The sequence below is a fragment of the Taudactylus pleione genome, unplaced genomic scaffold, assembly GCF_031769625.1.
Source record: "Taudactylus pleione unplaced genomic scaffold, aTauple2 ptg000351l, whole genome shotgun sequence".
NCBI lineage: Eukaryota > Metazoa > Chordata > Amphibia > Anura > Myobatrachidae > Taudactylus > Taudactylus pleione.
Window position 1 is genome coordinate 261,971 of NW_028284752.1, and position 22,144 is coordinate 284,114.

At 42.5% G+C, this 22,144-nt stretch overlaps 1 protein-coding gene across 1 annotated transcript in view; it reads left to right on the forward strand.

Annotated features, from left to right (window-relative positions):
* PECAM1 (platelet and endothelial cell adhesion molecule 1) overlaps positions 1-22,144 on the forward strand; it is a 90,258-nt gene that overhangs the window by 38,230 nt on the left and 29,884 nt on the right. Inside the window, exons 3-7 of the mRNA XM_088444178.1 lie at positions 7,358-7,651; positions 10,005-10,304; positions 11,474-11,737; positions 18,515-18,799; positions 21,414-21,704. Of these exons, the coding sequence (XP_088300304.1) occupies positions 7,358-7,651; positions 10,005-10,304; positions 11,474-11,737; positions 18,515-18,799; positions 21,414-21,704 (1,434 nt within the window). The remainder of the gene's footprint in view (positions 1-7,357; positions 7,652-10,004; positions 10,305-11,473; positions 11,738-18,514; positions 18,800-21,413; positions 21,705-22,144) is intronic.

A 22,144-nucleotide genomic window follows, 5' to 3' on the forward strand; every position in this document is an offset into this window, starting at 1 on the left:
TTGTACAAAAAGAAAAACCAACTTACCTTAATCCCTGCATCTGCATCAGCCGCCGTCCTGTCCGCCCGGCTGCTCCTCGGAACTATGGGAGAGACGCCATGATGTCTCTCCCATAGGGCCTAATTCAGATCCGCTCGCGAGCGCTGAGCGCTTGCAAGCTGGTCGATGTTGCCGAAATGCGCATGCGCACGACGGAGGCGGCTCCGTCGTGCGCATGCGCGAGACCCGAATAATGACGGCCAAGCCGTCATTATGGGTCTCGCACCAAAGGGGGCGTGCTGTCGATGGTGATTGACAGCACGCCCCCTTTTGTGGGCGTGCCGGGGGCATGGCTGCCCAGACGGAGGCGTTCCCATGGGAACGCCTACCGTCTGGGGCCGGCCCCACTGACATCACTAGTGATGTCAGTGGGAGTGCTTATGGCTCTCATAGAGCCAAAAGCACTCCAGGGCTTGCGGCAGCGAGACCCTACCGCAAGGGTCTCGTCGCAAGCCCGATGGTCGCGATGGTCTTGACCATCACAACCATCATTTTGGCCGCTCCAAAAGGTAGGAGGGACGGCCCTGATTCAGAGCGAGTGCTCTGTCAGAGCGTCTGGCTCTGAATCAGGGCCATAGTGCGCATGGAGAGAGTCGGAAGCTGGAGTTCAGAAGAGAACTCCAGCCTCCGGCTAAAGCGGCGCTGCAGGGAAGGAGCCGGGCACCCGCTGATAATAGAAAAAGGAAAGGATGAAGGTAGCGCAAGTACCTATACCTATAATAACATCTCAGCGGGCGTCCGGCTTACAGCCTCCCTGCGGCACAGCCGGGCATGCATAAGAATCATTCTATATTATAGAATGATTCATATGCATGCCCGGCTGTCCGTCCATTACCCCCAGGATTTCATTTTTACCCCATGTGGGGTAATTTACCCCTGTTCCCTGACCACTGGTTTAGGGCATGGTAGGTGGGAAGATGAAGAAATGGCATGGTAGGAGGGAAGATGTAGATATGACATAGTTTATGGCATGGTAGGTGGAAGATAGAGAAATAGCATGGTAGGGAAGAAAATGTCATGGTAGATAAAGAGGAGTGTGTAGCATGGCAAGAAGGATTTTGGAGAAAATTGCATGATAAGTGAAAAGGAATGTGTTGCATGCAAGGCAAAGCAAGAAATAATGTGGTTTATGGCATGGTAGCAGAAAAAAACGGTACTTGAGTACTTTATTGCAGAGAGAACCCAAGTGTCCTACACTCATTATTATTATCAAACATGGTAATGTTTAAATCCCCTTCACTGAGAGGACCCTGACGTCAGCAACCAGTGTCCAGCGTCATTCCCAACCATCCAAGTGGGAATAGAACCTTGTGGCGAGTGTAGAGAGCCTGAAGCATGGGACAACTTTCTTTTTTAGGTGGGGACAACCAGCGAGGGGACAACTTTCTTCTTTAGGCGGGGACAACTTTCGGTACTTGTGTACGTAAACTACACAAGTACCATTTAAAACATTCATTGGGTTATCTCTGCAATGAGGGCCTGATTCAGAGCCGGATGCTATTTGTGCTCACTCGTTCAGAAAAAAGGGGTGGCTATTCAAATGAACCGTTCGCTCTTTGCGGTCTGTTCACGCCTCTAGGTCTGAACGAGCGAACAAAACTTGCGGTCGTTTTTTGGAAAACTACGCCCCCTGGCCGCTCGCTTCCTACGTCATGTCCGCTATTTATTAGATTAATCGAGTACATCGACCAGCGTATGAACTGCTCGCTATTCTTGTGGTTGGTTTTTCCTACCACAATCTTGCGAGCAGTTCTGACTATAAAATAACCCAGTGACGTGGTCAATGACGCTGCTGTATTAATTATGCACACCCATAAAACGCCCATTTTGACCTTTAAGCACGCCTGCGTTCTGATCTCCACTCCCCGTTTTCAAGCACCTTCCCCTGTTACCACCCACATACGCCTCCTCATGTCACTCAAAATAGCAGGCATTCGCTATTTAGCGAACAAACGATTTTCGGCCGCACTGACTGGTTCGCGCATGCGTATTACGATCCGTACGCATGCGCAGTTGTGCAAACATCGCTCGGAAAGAACGAGCAGCCGCTTACGAGCGGCTCTGAATCAGGCCCTGAGTCTGTAAAGTACACAAGTACCAAAAAACTAAACAAAGACAAAAGGAATTGATATTACTTAACACTTAGTTGTTACTCAACTGATGGTCCATGATTAAACTCTATTTTTCTTGATCCATTGTATATGAATATAAAAAGAAAATACAAATCATAGTGTAGTATAAATATAAAGATAATATTAAAAACACCCTTGTAAGGAAATTAAACTTGGTGTATAGTATTAGTCTAGATAAACAAATAAATAAGATTTTACAATCCAGTAATTAGAGACCAGTAATTTTTTTTAATCTCAAACTTTTCAGATCACACGTACCACTTCCACCCCACTGGACAGTAATACACTGCAAGATAATAACCTTTCTTGCAATAAGTATATGACCAACATATAGTAGTTTCTTTCAATTTGATTCACACCCCGTTTCAGATTTCCTCTCAGATTTTTCTCACATCATAAAAAGGGACGAAAGAAGAAAAGTCTTGTGCAGTACGTTCTAAAATAAACTTTATTACAACTCTTAGAGTAAAAACACATTTAAAAAATCCAAATAATACAGTATACAGTATGTCCAAATTTGCCTACCAGATAGCGAGAAATAGACCACATGAAAATAGGTTTGTTACATCATTGGGGTGAGAATCCACATCAACAATGATTCTTCGTATCCATTAGATTCCACTATTAGGGGTAACAATCAAGTTTGGTCGGGTTAGCATTCTCGTGAGAGTTTGGCCATTTTTTACAACTCGGAAATTTACTAACATTAAACTCGCAAGTGAATTCTCGTTTGCTACAGAAAAAGTGGGGAGAGTAAGCAAAGACGCTTTCATTTACAATGAGCCAAACTCGAGTGCCTTTTCCCTAATAAAGATAGGATTAGGGAATTTACATATAAACTAGTTTTATAACACTCACGAGAACAGACAAAACTCGTGTCCAAATTCGGGAAAACAATTCATCTGCCTGCGAGATGCGAGAAACATAACAGATCAGTGCGAGCCTGTAATTAGTCAAAATAGTTAAATGTTAAAAATACATCTCTACTCCGGTAAATGACGGAGACTGGGTGGTTTGAGTCATTCGCCAGGCCTCGAGCCAATCAGAGGCCACTGTTGAGTTAGTGGCCACTGAGTGGCTGTGAGCCGCAAGGCTGTCAGTCAACAGCCACGCGTGTCACAGCCAATCAGCGGCAGCTCTAGAGTAAGCAGGCGCTTATTGGCTGTGACCCACGTGGCTGTTGATTGACAGCCATGCGGCTTACAGCCAATCAGCGGCTGCTTACTCTCGAGTGGCCTCTGATTGGCTGGGGGCTCAGCGAATGATGTAACCCACGTGGGCTCCATCATTTACCGGGGTAGAGATGTATGTGGAAACCCATACATCTCTCCAGTGTCCGTGGTACGGCATAAGGTGTTTTGTTATTTTGCCAAGGCCGGGACTCTACTGGAGAAAAGGATCAACCTGTGCCAGGAGGTAGGAGAGTATTTTTTTTTTTTAAGAAAAACCCTGGGATTACTACTTTAGAAGGGGATCGGTCACAGGGGAGAAGATTAGTATGTGGAGTGTGTTTAATATGTAATAACATTTAAATATCTATGCTGTGTGTGTACTGTCATTATTTTACTATTTTTTATGTTTTAACTTGGACAGTCATATCATTGATTAAACCCAGTATTGGGTGTATTGGTAAACTCCTCAATGCCTTGTCCAAGATCAATTCATGATTGAAACACGAACTGTTTATCTCTACTAATAATTCACATTAATAATAAGTTAAATATAAAATATACCACAACAAGAATCTGAAGTTAATATAAAAGAAAATGATAACCTGGCTGAAGGGTGAAATTGTGATGGTTGGAGAAAATTAACAGAAGATGAAGTAACCTGGAGCAACGGTAGAAGAGCTTTGGTGATAACATGCTGGGGAGAGGAAAATGAGACTGTGATATCGGAGAATGGAAGATGGATGTGTATGTTCTGGAATTATTATGTTGGCCTATTCAATATGGTACAGCTCTGCAGAATATTTTGGTTATATAGTATAAGATGAGGGTCCTCTCACCTTCTGTGTCAGACTCCGGGACCGGCGTATGTGTACAAATACCAGTAGACCGGCACATGCACACAAGCCCGGCTTCTAGAGACTGCATCAGCTGTAACCCCTAAGTGTCAGGTTAGGCTGATGACAAGACAGGGGAGTAACTTCCCACTGAAAACTCTCTCTGTTAATCAGTTTCCGGACTAGTAGTCCCAGTGGAAGAAAACACCTCCTCCTGGGACTGCCTGTCCTGTATGTGATTAGAAGATAGTCCTTATCATTGGGAGCCAGTGCCAGTGCAGCCATTGCACACAGAATGAAACTGGCTCACTGGTGAAAATCCGCCACTGTTTGTAGCACATCTATCAATCAGTTATATATTCTTATTTCAAAAGCAAAGAAATAATGGTAGCAGTAGCAAGGCTAGATTTAGGTAATTGTACCGGGATGTAGTTACGTTGCCGACGGACGGGATGACGGCTGTTGAAATCCCGATGTCGGCATCCCGACCCGGAACTAAACATAGGCGTCTAAATCCCAACGCCAGTTTAGATACCGACACCGGAATCCCGACAGCCGGCATCCCTAACAAAACTATAGCGGGGCCGGGTTAGGTGTTAGCCGTGGGGGGGATACTGAGCATCAGGATACCGCTGTCTGTGACAGCTGGCATCCTGACTGCCGGTATTTCATACTCAACCCATTGTACCAGGTAGGCAAACACATACTGTAAATTACACAGTGTGTAAAACAAATAGGGAACTTGTGTTATTCAGGCATACTACTTTAAATGAATAAAATTTGTGTATACAAGTAAATAGTAATGCTCCTTTTTTATAGCATTCATTGCTAATTTGTTTTGTGAGTCAGACCCATCCCTTCATTGCTATTGCACACTTTATAAATGGAGACTCAGGAAGATCTGCACAGAGAAATACTGAGTACACTTTTTGTTATATAGATGCTGTCGTTTCACCTACAGGAGATGCCTTGACGTTGGCATGTAAGCTTACTGTACACATTATAATCAGAGAAATAGGGGAGTGATTGATCTTATTCAATATGTAACAAATTAACAACTCTACAGGATAGTCAATCCCAAAATGTGTACAAATATTGGAAATAGGAAACCGCACGAAGGGTCTCATTCAGACCCGCTCGCAAGCGGATCGATGTTTGGCTGTGCGCACGCGCAGCGGCCGCACTGCGCGTGCGCAAGCCCCGGAGTGAGAGAGAAATTATCTCGCTCCGGGGCTCACTACAAAAGGAGCGGCTGTCGATGTTGATCGATAGCTCGCCCCATTTTGTAGGCGTGGTGGGGGGGTGGTTTCACAAACGGAGGCGTTCCCAAGCGAACGCTTGCCGTTTGTGTGAGGCCCCACTGACATCACCAGAGATGTCAGTGGGAGAGCTTCCAGCTCTATTAGAGCCGAAAGATCTCTGGGGCTTGCGGAAGACGTAACCCTACCACAAGGGTCTCGTCGCAAGCCCCATCCTGGTCGCTCGTTAAGGCTGTGGGTGGTAACAGCCTAGCGAGCAGCCAGGAGGCCGGATCATTTTTTAGATGCGGCCGCCCTCATTCAGAGCAAGCGCTCGCATTTTGCGAGCGGCTCTGAATGAGATCCTAAGTTGTTAGTATTCCTTAAACATGACATTGTCAATTCAAAAAACAATTGCCATGTAAACCGAACAACAAAAAAGTATGAAAAGTGTATAAAACACACCTGTACATAACACATAAGATTAATTTGAAAGCTCTTTGCTGTATCAAACGACTGACATCATTATTATTATTTACAGTAGCTTGCTCCATTCGCTAGATAATTTACGTTAATTATTATATAAAGCAGAAAAGCCCTTTTATATTTGATTAGCACAGGGGCTAGGTTAGCATGAATAACACAATTCAGAGTCCTAGTAAAGGGCTTGATTCAGTAAGAATTGCAATTGCGTATGCAGCTGGGAATTTGCACAGAATGTAGCTGTGAAAGTATGCTAATGCCTGCCCCATCTCAGCTGGCATAGAGACGCCCATTACGGCTTTCTCACATTCGTACTACCTTGCACTCCTGCGTACACATCAGTACCATCGACGCACATCGGCCCGTCACGCACAATTTACACCAGGTCTGACCTGTCGCAGAAGCTGCAAGTCTCGTCACATGCAGTGAGTACTCAAGCTGTGTATGCAATCGCAGTGGCTAATTTATGCACGCCCATGAAATGGCATTTAAATGGACAGACACGCTTGCGTTTCTCCAACCACTCCTGTCACCACCTCCAAACGCTCACAGCCTGTCACTCACTCTGCGATGGATCCCTCAGTGCGTCCGTAACTGCAGTGCGATCGTAGTGCATGCACAGTGTGGTGCATATGCATGCGCAGTGGTAAACAATCGTTCGATCTGCGTACACTGCTGAATCAAGCCCTAAGTCCACTAATTACTAATTACCAACCATAACACTAAGGAGTTTACCCTGTATAGCTCTGTGGTGCAAATAAAAAGTTCCTTTGATGCATATATTGACACAGTTATTTATTTATACATTATTTGTTGCAGAGTGCCTGTCTTTTTTTGTTTTCACATTACACCAAGTTTGCCTATCATGATAGGATAGACTCAATAAACCAATGTTGAAAAAAGCATGCTTAGCTGCTAGTTGTGGGGGCGGCTGCTGAAAATAGTGTATGTGGTCTGGTGGATTGGGATTATGGTTGAGGGGATCAGGGACATAGCAAATATTTGTCCTAGATGTCTTACTTGAAATGTTGGGAGGTATGCACACAAACTTTAATGCCCTTAATCAAATCAGTAGTCACGTCTCCTTCAAAAAAAACATTCCATAGCTTCACCGATCCTGTCACATAAAGTTGTGGTGCCGTCCACTATTAACATTAACTCTCATCAGTGGATTTTTCCTATTCCTTTGGTTCAGAGTCTTTCAACCTATATGTTACCCAGATATAGGCCTATTGTACCTTATCTAGATCTACATTTTTTGCCAGGTTAAATTTACTCTACTGTATGTCTTGTATAAACCTGATTTTATTTTTGCTCTTATTTTAAATTATGATTTTGTTAGAGTTTATCTTAAAAATAAAGAGACCTACTTGGTTTAGGGGGGAACGTAGTTTTATTATTAACAATGTTGTTACTTTAATGGTAAACTCAGTGTAACCTCTCTTTATGTTTTTATGAAGACTTCACAATCAACAATATAACGCTGTCTGCCATCCCATCCACCGAACTGACCAATGGACAGAAGTTACAGTTGAAATGCTTTGTGGACTTTGGCTGGACAACACACTTTGTGCTGAATAGTACAATCTCTTTTTATAAAGACGACAATTTGATTCACCATGTGACCACCATGAAGAAACAGGAGATATACACTATTCAAATAGCCAGGGTGTCCAATACTGGACTCTACCATTGTAAAGTGTCTGCAGGAGGCAAAGAAAAAAAGAGCGATGAATTATCAGTCAAGGTCACCAGTAAGTACATATTGGAGGGTAACACTCTGGCTGGCTGGTCCAATATGCAGTTTATAACTAAGAACTAAAGGCATCGCTGAGCAAGGATGCAGTTCCTCCCTCAGTAATGTCATTTGTTCCTAGTGGATTAATAGTCTAAATACTGTAATGTGTAGACAAAGCAAACAGTGTAAAATACAATGTTGTACTGCTTGCAAATAATTGCTCAACAAAACCTTATATTTTGTAACAAATCCAATTAATTCAGTGTAGATGTTTTTTAAACAATGTGATTCTGTTCTCATGTAAATATTATAATGCTATACAGGGGCACCCATAGGGGAGTTTCCTATTGTACAGGACACCCTTTTTCCACACCTGCCGACTTCTGGTCTGACCCTTCTCGGGCAGCCAGTATGGCGAGGAGGGGGGCATGGCAGAAGTGGGTGGTGTAGGGATTGTGACTGCATGATTGCATCGTTGTGGCTCTGCCCCACACTATATAATGCCGAAGATACCATGGGCAGCTTGACTACTCTTCTGTTTTAAATAAAGGCTGATTAAGAGAGGAGGGGGCCGGTGTGCCTTTGTGCCAGAGTCTGCTGAGCATGTGCAGGTCTCCAGGAACATGGTGCCTGCGCCACGTGTCCAGAGAATTCTCTAATATGCATGCACAAAACTCCAGGGAAAACGACAGCTGCACCATTTTCCCAGTGATTTTTGGCTGTACTTCAGTGCCGACCGACGCGGGACTCCAGAGAGGCAAGTACAATTATGGATGCAGGGTGTGCCCTGTGGGCCCCTCTGGGTCCAGGGATCTGTGTACACCGCACACCCTGAACCCATTATAGATACACCAATCCATTTAAATATTCTATTAATTTTCTTAGATAAGACTGTCTGAATAAGCAATACTTTAGGACTCAACTGTAAGTATGGCTTATTGCAGCAGATTCTCATTGTTCCTATAACAAGAAAAAAACCCTGTAGAAATCCTGTGTTTGCCCGTGCATTAACCTGGTGTTTTATGGTACTTGTTAACATTTCTTATGGCACTGTGGACAGTTCTTCAGTTAATACTTTTCCATAGATTACAGTAAATCTGTTAGTTCTGACAATTGAAATTGTGATTTATAAGGGGGTATCCTTATTTTAAAAAAAAATAATAATAATTATAAAATTGGAAAAAGAAAAGATAAAGGCCCACATTTAATAGCCTGCCATTTGTGGGCACCAACATGGTTTCAGCAATATAGCTTCACAGGTTTTTACCTTTGGGCCAAAGTGTAAGGGCGCATTCCACACATGTGCCGCTTTATGCAACAAAGTTTATACATCAAATGAAGGATGGTATAGGAAGGTACTTTTAAGACTTCATCCACAGATACCTGCTTAGTGCATCAAAAATGAATGTACCGTGTGTTTTTTATGTTTTTACCTTTCTTCCAATGCTGTTAGCAGTACAGGTTGAGTCTTCCATATCCAAATATTCCGAAATACGGAATAATTTTAGCATGACTGAGATAATAAAACCTTTGATTTTTGATGGTTCAATGTACACAAACTTTGTCTAAGGCACAAATTATTAAAAATATGGTATAAAATTACCTTCAGGCTGTGTGTATAGGGTGTAAATGAAACATAAATTTATTTCATGTATGTGCACAAACTTTGCTTGAGCCACAAAATTATTGAAACTATTGTATACAATTACCTGCAGGCTGTGTGTATAAGGTGTATATAACACATAAATGCATTTTGTGTGTATATTGGGGTCCCATTCCTAAAATATTTAATTATGATATGCAATTATTCCAATATAAGGAATATTCCGTTATCCAAAATACCCCTGGTCCCAAGCATTTTGGATATGGGACACTCAACTTGTACTTCATTCTATCAAATTTGTTCCTGGTGGATGAGTCACAAGTGCTTCAAAAATGTATCAAAAAAGTATATGCATTAAATTGAATTAGGTCCTGCTCAACAAATGGAAGGTACACAGAAAACTCACATGTATGTCGCAGCGAGTCACATGTATACAACTGATCATTAACACATGTTTAGTGTTCACTCTAGCACCCTGCACCTGTCACAACCCATGCAGTTCCTATTTCCTGTCTTGAGTGTCGCTCTCTGCTCTGGTGCTTCTAGCATGCTCAGCTAATGCAACAAACTGCTGAGATACAGACCTGAGTGTGCTAGATTCACCAGAGCAGAGAATGACACCCCTGGTAGGAAAGAGGAACTGCACGGGTTGTGACAGGTGCAGGGTGCTAGAATGAACACTACATGTTTTCCTGTTTTGGGGCAATATAACCAGACCGTGAGTAGTTTATAAATGAATCAAAACTATTCTGCTTTTCCCTCTTAGAGCTATCTGCACCATCAATTACTGTTTCCAAGACTGAGGCAAATGAAGGAGATGAAGTAACAGTCACATGTGAGGCTTTAGAAGAGGAGCCGCCCATGTTATTCAGTTTCTACAAGAATAATCAGGATGAGAAAAAAAAGAAAGACCGGAAGAGCAAATTAACAAGCGACAAGAAGTTTGCTAACGCCACATTTGAAATAAAGGCAGGGGAGAATATTCTGAATTTTGAATGTCATGTGAAACTTGTTGTCATAGGCGAGGAATCACCACTTAGTAAACATCAGACTGTGACAGTGTTGGGTAGGTATGGGTCATTCTTCCCTGCCCTCATACATCCTTATAGTATAGTTAGGTCAAAGACCAATAATAGCCATAGGAAAGTTTCTGCTATCTGCTTACACCTCTGGGATCTCAGTACAATATTTATATGCCACACAAATTGGTTTAATATATGATCAAACATATGGAATCACCATGTACCTCAGTCTAAAGCTGGGTGCGCATTAGACGATGTGTACCCAGCCGATCTATCGTGCGTGATGGACCCGGCAGGGGTGCTGGCATCCACAAGTACATACACACTTGCCGATGTCGGCATCATAGGAGCGACGGCAGGGGGCGGTAGCAGGGGCCATGCTGCATTTGGCAGCATAGCATCGCTAGCTACATCCTCAGACTTTCTGCATGTACAAAAGATCTGAGGATGTGACGAATGAACAGCAGGAGCGTGCGTCGGCATCAGCATTGTACGTACACACTGGACGATATGAAAGATTTCTCGTTCCGATGCGTTGGAATTGGCCAAATCGCTTACGATAATGTCTAGTGTGTAGAGGCCTTTACTGCACACCTTAATTTGCTGGGCATCTGCCCACACATATGAGGTCACCATATATCTATATTTGTTCATAGTACAGTATATAGGTTCACAACATATTTATACTTTATACTTGCCCTCATATGTTCATTACAGGCCACAGACTTGTATTCACTAAGCATTTGCAGCTGTCTATTCATATCAGTTTACAGACTGTCAATTTGTCCATATGTACAGATTTGCTAGATATCTCTATCTGTCCACACCCATGTGTTCAACATACATCTCTATTTTCCCATTCACATGGGTTCACAAACTATATGCATCTGCTCATCTGTACAGAATATTTATACAGAGCTATCTGTCATCACATATGTATTACATATATACAGTATCTCTCTCTGTTCTTATATTTGTACAACCATCTCCCACTGACCATGTGCATGAATTCCCTGTACATCGCTATCTCCTAAGTGTGGACAGATAATGCTCCTGCAAGTTCACTAACGATTTTAAAGTGATCACACATATGGGTTTACTACACCTTTCAACCTGTCCACATCTATGTATTGTACATACTCTCTTGTTAGTGTTTTGTTTGCTGTGCTTGATTTTTGTATTTATAATACACCGAGATTGCTTTATCCTACAGCTCCATTTACCATACCAAAAATCAAAGTCCTTCCATCACTTAACTTTACGGAAGGAAAGAACATGACGGTTGAATGCTCCATTCAAAGGCGTCCGGAGGAGGTGACCATCACACTGCAGAAGGGCAACCAAATTGTATATATGTCCACAACTGAGACATTATCCTATTATCAATTTGCTACAGTAAATGACATGGGTAACTACACGTGTAAAGCTGAGGGAAAAAGAGTTTCCAAATCCAGCACTGTCATGATACTCATAACAGGTACAGAAAATATTACAGAAATATATATAAATATTAAATATATATAATATACAGTATACAGAAAGAACTACATTGACCATTTTTTTATGTAACATCCATGATTTTAATAACCAGGAAAAAGTTGCACGCCAAGACGGGTGACCAATTGTTAGCAATAACACCTAAATGTGGGAGGGCACTCGACATATATTACATAAACTTCAGATTTCAAAAACTCTACTTTCACTTTTTTATTATAGTATACAAAGGAACAGAAAGGCATTGTACAGCCATGGCCAAAAGTTTTGAGAATGACACAAGTATTGGTTTTCACAAAGTTTGCTGCTTCAGTGTTTTTAGACCTTTTTGTCAGATGTTACTATGGTATACTGAAGTAAACTTACAAGCATTTCATAATTGTCAAAGGCTTTTATTGACAATTACGTTAAGTTTATGCAAAGAGTCAATATTTGCAGTGTTGACCATTCTGTTTCAAGACCTCTGCAATTCGCCCTGGCATGCTGACAATCAACTTCTGGGCCACATACTGACTGATGGCTGCCCATTCTTGCCTAATCAATGCTTGGAGTTTGTCAGAATTTGTGGATTTTTGTTTGCCCACCCGCCTCTTGAAGATTGACCACAAGTTCTCACTCAATGGGATTAAGGTCTGGGGAGTTTCCTGGCCATGGACCCAAAATGTTGATGTTTTGTTCCCCAAGCCACTTAGTTATCACTTTTGCCTTATTGCAAGGTCCTCCATCATGCTGCAAACGGTTCTTGGATGGTTGGGAGAAGTTGCTCTTGGAGGATGTTTTGGTACCATTATTTATTCATGGCTGTGTTCTTACGCAAAATTGTGAGTGAGCCCACTCCCACGACTGAGAAGCTACCCCACACATGAATGGTCTTAGGATGGTTTACTGTTGGCATGACACAGGACTGATGGTAGCACACACCTTTCCTTCTCTGGGCAAGCGTCTTTCCAGATGCCCCAAACAATCTGAAAGGGGATTTATCAGAGAAAGTAACTTTACCCCAGTCCTATCCCTGTACCTTTTGCAGAATATCAGTCTGTCCCTGATGTTTTTCATGGAGAGAAGTGGCTTCTTTGCTGCACTTCTTGACACCAGGCCATCCTCCAAAAGTCTTCACCTCACTGTGCGTGCAGATGCACTTACACCTGTCTGCTGCCGTTCCTGAGCAAGTTCTGCACTGTTGGTGCCCCGATCCCACAGCTGAATCAACTTTAGGAGACGGTCATAGCGCTTGCTGGACATTCTTGGGCGTCCTGAAGCCTTCTTCACAACTACTGAACCTCTCTACTTGAAGTTCTTGATGATCTGATAAATGGTTGATTTAGAAGCAATCTTACCAGCAGCAATATCCTTGCCTGTGTAGCCCATTTTCTGCAAAGCAATGATGACTGCATATGTTTCCTTGAAGGCAACCATGGTTAACAGAGGAAGAACAATGATTTCAAGCACCACCCTCCTTTTAAAGCTTCCAGTCTGTTATTCTAACTCAATCAGCATGACAGTGATCTCTAGCCTTGTCCTCGTCAACATTCTCACCTGTGTTAACGAGAGAATCACTGACATGATTTCAGCTGGTCCTTTTGTGGCATGGCTGAAATGCAGTGGAATGTTGTTTTTGGGATTAAGTTCATTGTAATGGCAAGAGGGACTTTGCAATTAATTGCAATTCACTCTTCATGATATTCTGCAGTATATGCAAATTGCCATCATAAAAACTGAAGCAGCAGACTTTGTGAAAACCAATACTTGTGTCATTCTCAAAACTTTTGGTCATGGCAGTACTGCTGCATAGCAAACTTATTAGAAATTGCATTAACAACTTAGAGCAGGAGTACAAAATGTAATTTTGTTTAGGTTAAAAATTAGGCTGCTAGGTAAGGTCACACACCTAAGGACTAATCAGTACAGCCATCTTGCATTTCTGATGAAATGGTGTACAAAAAGTTTGGTTGGAAAAAGATTGTACACGCTAGCAGATCAATGCCCTTATCAAATCAGATTTTTCACCAGTATAAAGAAACAACTGATTGAGTTATATCCAATGATTATCAGGATAGACAGCAGAGACAGTAATTTGGGCCAGAAAGGTATAAATTATCAAATTAACCATCCACATGGATCCATGGCCAGCTTTACTGAAAGTGAAGTGTTGTAATAACTGGGGAATATTTTTTTTGCTATGCACAGCAATTACATTTTTAGAAAAGTTCTAAAGAGGTACTAAATATGTATTTTGTGAATCTTTCTAGCAGTGTGTTTATATTAGGCAGACTATATATTTTAGGCCTAATAGCCCTTTAAGGTAGAAAAAAAAATCAAGTAACACCATTAAACAGATTACACATCCCTGTGGGCATAATACTGATTTTTGTTTTGACAGAGATTGGTGGAAAAGCAATCAGTGGCCATAAATTTAAACACTGAACGTTATGTTTATCAGGACTTAAATGCTAAATTAAAATAACAGTTTTTTCTTAATGATTACAGCTTAGGGCTGGAGAATGACTGACTAGCAAAAACAGGGCGCCACTTGCTCTATTTTTGTTTTAATTAAATACAAGTGAAGTTTTCATTGAGGTCTAGGGGGTACATTTACTAAGAATCGAGTTTGGTTGTGTTTAAACTCACTTTGCTTCACCATAACTCGGGAGAGTTTTCCCTTTTAAAACTCGCAAATTTGCTAAGTGAGTTTAGCTGAAAGTGAGTTTTCCGATGGTGAAGCAAAGTGAGTTTTTTTCCCCAAAATTGCGAGTTTAGATGCGAGTTTAGATGAGATTACTTACTCGAAGCCTGCAAATATTAGTGAAATATGTGAAGGCTGCTTGTGTATTGAACCTTTAAAATAATTGTTAAAAGTTAGAAAAAAATGACATAAGGTCCCCCCCCAAAGCATAACCAGCCCCAGACTTGCCAGCCAGCTCTTGTACCAAAAATTACGGGGAACAAAATTAGTAGGGGTCCACCGTAATTTAGGAACCAGCACCTGGCTGCAGGGCCAGTCCTGGTTTTAATTATAGGGGTAAAAAATTTGCATAGGGGTACCCCTATAATTAAAACCAGCTCTGGACGCTTTCTAGTGGGGGCTGATGCCACAGCCAGGGGAACCCATTCACCGGGGCCCCCAACCGCAGCATCAGTCCTGACCGCTAGTCAGCCCAGGCCAGGGATCCCTGGGGAGTTGGGGACCCTTTATTGGAGGGCACCCCTGGCCTAGGCTGATAGCCCGGGGCTAGCCCCGCCACCCCTGGGCAGTGGGTGGCGGGTTGATAGTGTAGATGTAGTGTGAAAAACAGAATTAACAACATTGTCTTTACAGTAGAACTGCAGGTCCCGGCAAGCCTCCTCCGCATGCTGGTACTTGGAGAACCACAAGTATCAGCATGCAGAGCATTAAGGGGCTACTGAGACCTGTAGTTCACCTGTAATGAAATGTGTAAAAAAAACAAGACACACACACCGTGAATATAAAGTTTTATTACATACATACACACACATACTCACCTTCTTACAGATGTTCACGTCCCCTTCTCAACGTAAAGTATCCAATGGTTGTACCTGAGAAAAAAAATCCAATACTCACCTTTTGTCCCACGATGTTCGCCGCAGTAATCCAAATAGGGCCCCGAATACACTGTATAAACATGCTACAGTAATGCCAGTAATCCCCGGCCTGGGCTGACTAGCGGTCAAGACTGATACTGCAGCTGGGGGGCCGGGTGAATGGGCTCCCCTGGCTGTGGCATCAGCCCCCCGCTAGAAAGGGTCCAGTGCTGGTTTTAATTATAGGGGTACCCCTACACAATTTTTGGCCCCTATAATTAAAACCTGCCAGGTTTGGTACCTAATTTATGATGGAACGCTATTCATTTTCATCCCCATAATTTTAGGTACCAGGACTGGCTGGCAAGTCTGGGCTGGTAAGCTTTATGGGGGGGACCATATGTAATTTTTTAACAAATAAAAAAAAAATATTAGGTTTTCAGCCAGAAACATACACATATCACACTGATCTGTGTATGTTTCTGCCAAACTCGCAGCTCAGGAGGTGAGTGTTTAAAACTTCAATTTAACAGTGAGTTTGCTACAAACTCACCCGAGATTGTAAACTCGATTCCTAGTAAATTTGCGAGTTTCATCTTTTCCATGTAAAGTACTTCATAGTTTGGCCGATGGTGAGTTTAGTTGAGTTTGCAAACTCGCATGAGTTTTAACAGTGAAAAGAGAAAACTCACTTCCAAACTTGCACCTGTTTGGTCTTAGTAAATTTGCGAGTTTGAAAAACAGGCTAAACTCGCATGAGTTTGCAAACACAACCAAACTCGATTCTTAGTAAATTTACCCCTAGAAGTTCACAGCTGATGCCTACAATATGTGCTTTGTTGGATGCTGATTTGTGGTATCCTGTAAAATCAATATTCACAAAAAATACTTTTAAGGTGCCCATCCACTAGACGATTAAGTTGTGTGATTGAACGATAACGATCGTTCAATCGTTTGCAAAAATGTCTAAAATGACCAGCGATGCGCATGACCGCTGGTCGTTTAGACATCTATCATTGTGCAAACATGCTGGTCAACCTGACAATAATGTCAGGTTGAGCATGTTTGCAGATGATTAATGAGCCTGCACTGAACAACTGCTCGTTCAGTGCAGGCTCATCACAGACTGACAAACGACTGCACAATTACAATGTCGCAATCGTGCAGTCATTTTCATGTCTGCTAGTGGATGGGCACCTTTACTGCTGAATAAATTGAAGATCATTAATTAATATCGCTACTGTATCAGGTGATATATGACAAGCAAAATTACAAAAAAAGTAAATACATAGTACTTATACAAAAAGGAATACAAATAATGTAAGTAAATATAAAATATCAGTAATAATACAGTACTCAGTGGCGCTGAGAGGGGGAGCTGCCCTTCCCCCTTCCTGACCTGTCATCAGCTTCAGCAACTCTCCTCAGCCCAGCACACGCTGCTGTGTGATGGGCTGCGTTGGGTCCACGGAGGCTGTTGCCACTGCCTGCATAATGTGCAGGGGTAGGGAGGGGGGGGGAGCAATTGCACTGATCAAGAGGGGACTGTCAGATGTGTTATTATGGGGTGAAGGAGGGAAATGTGTTACTACACAGCAGTGATGTGCGGTGAGGTGAGGCAGAGCCTTTCCTGTCATTCTTAGGTATACTCCAGAGTTTTTACTATAATAATTATAAGAAAAATGTAAGGACAATATTATAAATATCTTCTTTGTATTATTCTATCATTTTTATAGTCAAAGGCAGATGAGGCATTGCCTCCCTTGTCTACCTATTCCACACATCACTGATCAATACACACCAAATTTCCTGCACTATATGCTGCTGCACCTTTGTATAATGCCCACATGAACCCTCGGGTTCATATATGTGTCTGTAAATCTGGCTCTGATTCTAGCCAGTGCTTCGCAAGCCATTTACCTCACCGCATGTCACTGCTACACAGGTGAGGGGGGGGAATGTGTTACTATAGGACATCTGTGTGGCCTAACATCCACTTTCACATCCGCTGTCAACCTTTTGGGGTCACCCTAAAGTTCCACCAAAAGATCATATCAATAATATCCATAGATCAGTGCTTCTCAAATGCAGTCCTTGGGACACACAGTACATGTTTTCAGGTCTCATCACACAATCAAAAATGAAATAATTAAAACCACATGTGGATCTTTTAAAATGTGTCAGTCAGCAGTGGCGTCCCTCCTCACGGTGTCACCTGTTGCGGGGAGGGATGCTGTGCTCGCTGAGGAGCCGTGCGCTGCCGAAAAGGGGGTGTGACCCTGCGGACAGGGGAATGGCCATGTGGGAAGGTGTGTGGCCTCGCGGCCCGAACCCCGTAGTCTGGACTCCTGTGCTTTTTACTGGGGGGTCCCAGGGAAAGTTCAGGAGGTGCGGACTGCCCTGTCCTGTATGCAGTGCCGGCTCCCTCACAGTGTCAGGAGCCGAGTGCTGCACTAAATACTACAGTGCAGCACCCGGCTCCTGTCACTGAGGGGGAGTCAGCACCTTGGTGTCACCCCTCGGCGGATGACACCCGGGTGCGGCCTAAACCCCCCTTGTGATGCCACTATCAGTCAGTAATGAATACACCTGAGCTCCAGCAAGGAGATATGGAAAACATGCACTGTTAGTGTCTGCTGCGGACTGGATTTGAGAAGCACTCACCAAACTCATTAGTGGTCAAAGGTTGTATACCATATTGCTACTATATAATAAAATATTTGTATTTTGTCAAGATTTATATCCCTTGTACTGTTGAAGATGGAGACTCCATATTGCTCTTCCATGGAGGCTTCATTCCCTGCATAAAGATGGCCACCGAACCTAGTACTGCGCATGCGAGGTGGGACCTTGTCAGTGTGTTAGAGTGAAAGTTGCATTTCTTCAACTGAACTCTGTGAGACTACCACTATACTGCATCCTCAAGGCGTTTCAGTCACCCTGCACCGCTAACCGATTCCCACTTATACTCACCGGCTACTGATCTGTATGACACTCCGCTCCATGAGAACCAGTGTGTATAACAGTGAGCACAGCTGTATGCATTTCTCTATCAATAAACCATTCCACTGGCTAAGCAAGTCGGCTGTTCGATATCTCAGCGCATCTGCTGGTGTACATGTAACTCTGCCACATCATTAACCTGTACACACATAATTCCAACATGTACCTTTCATTCTCTTTCAATGTAAATGAAGGCTGTAATCCCAATTATTTACAGAACTATTTCCAAGACCAAGTCTTATTCTACATCCAAACAACAAGAATAAGTACATCAAAGAAGGCGACAAATTATCTTTGGAATGTTCTGTATCTGACTTATCACCAGAAGTTTCAAACAAAGAGATGACTTATTACATAGTAAACAAAGGAGTAAAAACATTTGTAAAAAAAGGAGAAAAGTTCCAACTAACAGCAAAAGAAAATAACAGTGGATCCTACTTCTGTGAACTAAGAATATCCAACATCACTAAAACTAGTGATCCAGTGCTGATCCAGGTTTATGGTGAGTACTGGTTTTGTGCATTCGAGATATATCCCAAATGAAGTGCTGTAGATAAGGGACTTTGCATTGTTATTAGTCTTATAAAATGATTAAAGAACCACGGTCATTGAAACTGAATATAAACTATCATATCATAACCTTCTCCTATCTGGCCTCCCCAACTCCCATCTCTCTCCTCTCCAGTCTGTCCTCAATGCTTCCGCTCGACTAATCTTTCTCTCCAAACGCTCTACATCTGCCTCCCCTCTCTTACAAGCCCTCCACTGGCTTCCCTTCCCCTTTAGAACCCAATTCAAGGTTCTCACACTCGCCTACCAATCCCTCACACACTCCTCCCCCATTTACATCTCTGACCTCATCTCCCTTCACTCTCCTGTCTACCCTCTTCGTTTAACAAATACACACCGCCTCTCACGCCAACTGATTACTCCCTCCCACTCCCGCCTCCAAGACTTTACCTGTGCTGCTCCCCACCTTTGGAACTCTCTCCCTCTCCCTATCAGACTCCACCTCTCTACAATCCTTCAAACGGGCTCTCAAGACCCACTACTTCATCAATGCTTTCCAGCTCTCATCCTAACTTGCTACTACATGCTCCCTCCTCCTTATCCTCCCCATGTGTATCATGCCTGTCTGTCTGCCCCTCCCCTAGAGAATGTAAGCTCTTGCAAGCAGGGCCATCTACCCTCTTGTGCTTCTCCTTACTTTATTTTCATCTACTTCTTACTCACCACTAGGACACCTAACACTTGGTGCTTATGCTCTGTTGCTTAATTGGGTGTTATGACCACCAATGTATCAATGTATATTATCCATGTCCTTGTCCTTCCAACACTTGTGGTGCCATATAAATAAACGATGATAATAATAATGGGCAGCACAGACGGTGTAATGGTTAGCATTACTGCCTCACAGCACTGAGGTCGTGGGTTCGATACCCACCACGGCCCTACCTGTGCAGAGTTTGTATATTCTCCCTGTGCTTGCTTGGGTTTCCTCCGGGTACTCTGGTTTCCTCCCACACTCCAAAAATATACTGGTAGGTTAATTGGCTCCCAACACAAATTAACCCTAGTGTGTATGTGTGTGTGCAAGTGATAGGGAATATAGATTGTAAGCTCCACTGGGACAGGGACTGATGTGAATGGGCAAATAAAGCGCTGCGGAATATAAATAACTGGTAATAAATAATATCATAATCACATTTTAAAGCATTTTCACATACAGATGTGCAGGGGCGTCGGAATGATTTTATGTTGGGGGGGCAACATAAAATCGTTTCAGCGCCGCATCCCCCTCCCTCTCCTCCCCTCCCTCTTACCTAAGGCTATGGAAGGGGATCTAGCCACTACCCTTACCTAAGTGGCAGCTGCGGACTATCAGGGACTGTGCTTTATAGTAATAGGCTGCACAGCCCCTGTACCGCATGGAGGAGGAAGTGTAATGTGCAGTGTTTTAACTTAAAGAGCGGCACATTTCACCTCTTTCTCCATGTAGTGCAGGGGCTGTCACATCGTAGCAGATGTGTCACATCGTAGCATTTCGCATGCAGATGCAGCCGCAGCCACACATAGAATTTAGTCATGTGTCCTATTCGTAAGGCTTTGCAGATAAGATGCATTTTAAGGGAAAAAGTAGCATGAAAAGAAGATCGGCACTGCCAAGTAGTGCCGCGGCATGGTGCAACTAGAAGGGCTGTTTAACGCGCAAGGAGGCTAGATGTATGTGGACACATCTATAAGGAATTTGTAATATTACTGCCAGTGCTCACCGTGTTTGTTTCCTGTGTGTGTGTGTATAGGGAAAGTAGACCAGAGCCGTAACTAGACTGTTTGGTGTCCTGTGCCAGAGAGAGCATTGGCACCCCCCCATTTTATAAATAGGGGCATTAGATAGTGCACCTGTAAAAGGGCCTTGGCCTCATAGGGAAGGGCCAGGGAAGCGATAGGAGAAGCCAGGAGATACTGGGGGTAAAAAGAAGATGACGTTACAAGTAAGAATGATAATAAACAGGAAAATTGACAGGCCCAAACAGCACCCCCTGCCCTGCGGTGCCCTGTGCCATAGCACTGGTCGCACTACCCTAGTTATGGCCCTGAAGTAGACTGCTACAACAGGGTAGTGAGGGACTGATGTAATTAATTAAATATTATCTTTACAGGGCTACGTAGTATAGTGATTATATATAAGTAATATTCTTGGTAAAAATATAATTATGTTTTTGGGAAGTAGTCTCTATCCCCACACATGCAGCTGATCTCATTGATTTGGTTGTCTCTATATGTCCCTACTCCCTACTTAATTCAGACAGGGCTATATAATCTGCAGATGTCAACATATAAGGGCAATAACGACCACAGTAGAGTTATACTGATAATGGAACATGGGCTAATATTGTAATATGATTTTTATTCTCAATTACTTTTTGTTATGGAACCTCTTTAGACAGTGAAAGTACTCTTTTATTTTAAACTGAATTTCAAAGTGTCATTAGTTATAACCTCTCATACAATTTTAGACTCCATCAAGTCCTTTCCAGCTTTAACACAAAGTCATTGAGATGTTTTTCTGCTATTTCAACTCTTTTTTTGTTTTTTGTTTACTATTCTCTCAGCTCCAGTAACCAAGCCCAATCTCAAACATATTATTAAAGACAACAGGATGGTGGTACCAGGAGATACTTTAGAACTGACCTGCAAATCATCGTCTGGGACTCCTCCTATAAATTATTCCCTGTATCGGGGAAATGAACTTCTTGAGACAAAGATGGTGCATAACACCATGGAAGTTAAGTTTCTAGTGAATGTCACCAAGTCAAATGATTCAGGACAGTACCAATGTCATGCAGCCAACAGAAATGAAAAGTCAGAGGAGTTCAGCAACATTGTAAATATCACTGTTATCAGTAAGTTTTTTCTTATATGACTTACAGACATTGAAATATTTGAATGCACTTAACTTGGTAAGAAAAGGGCAGACAGTCACACATAGTAAAAGACTATACATTAAGTTTATTAAATAGAAAAGGCAAGATTTGAAGATTTGTATTTAAAACGCTCAGTAATCTTTAAATTAGAGATATGCGCCAACTCCCCTGTTTTGGTTTTGGATCTGTATCTCCTCTTGTTTTTGATCTGGATTGGTTTTGCAACACTGCCCTTGTGTGTTTTGTGTTTTAGTTTTGGTTTTGGATCTGTATTTTTTCTAAAAAAATCATAAAAACAGCTAAAGTCCCATCATTTGGGCCTGTTTTTGCTCCTACAGTACTATTAACCTCAATAACATTTATTTCCAGTCATTTCCAAACAATTTTGACCACCTCACAATATTGATTTTTTTTCATCT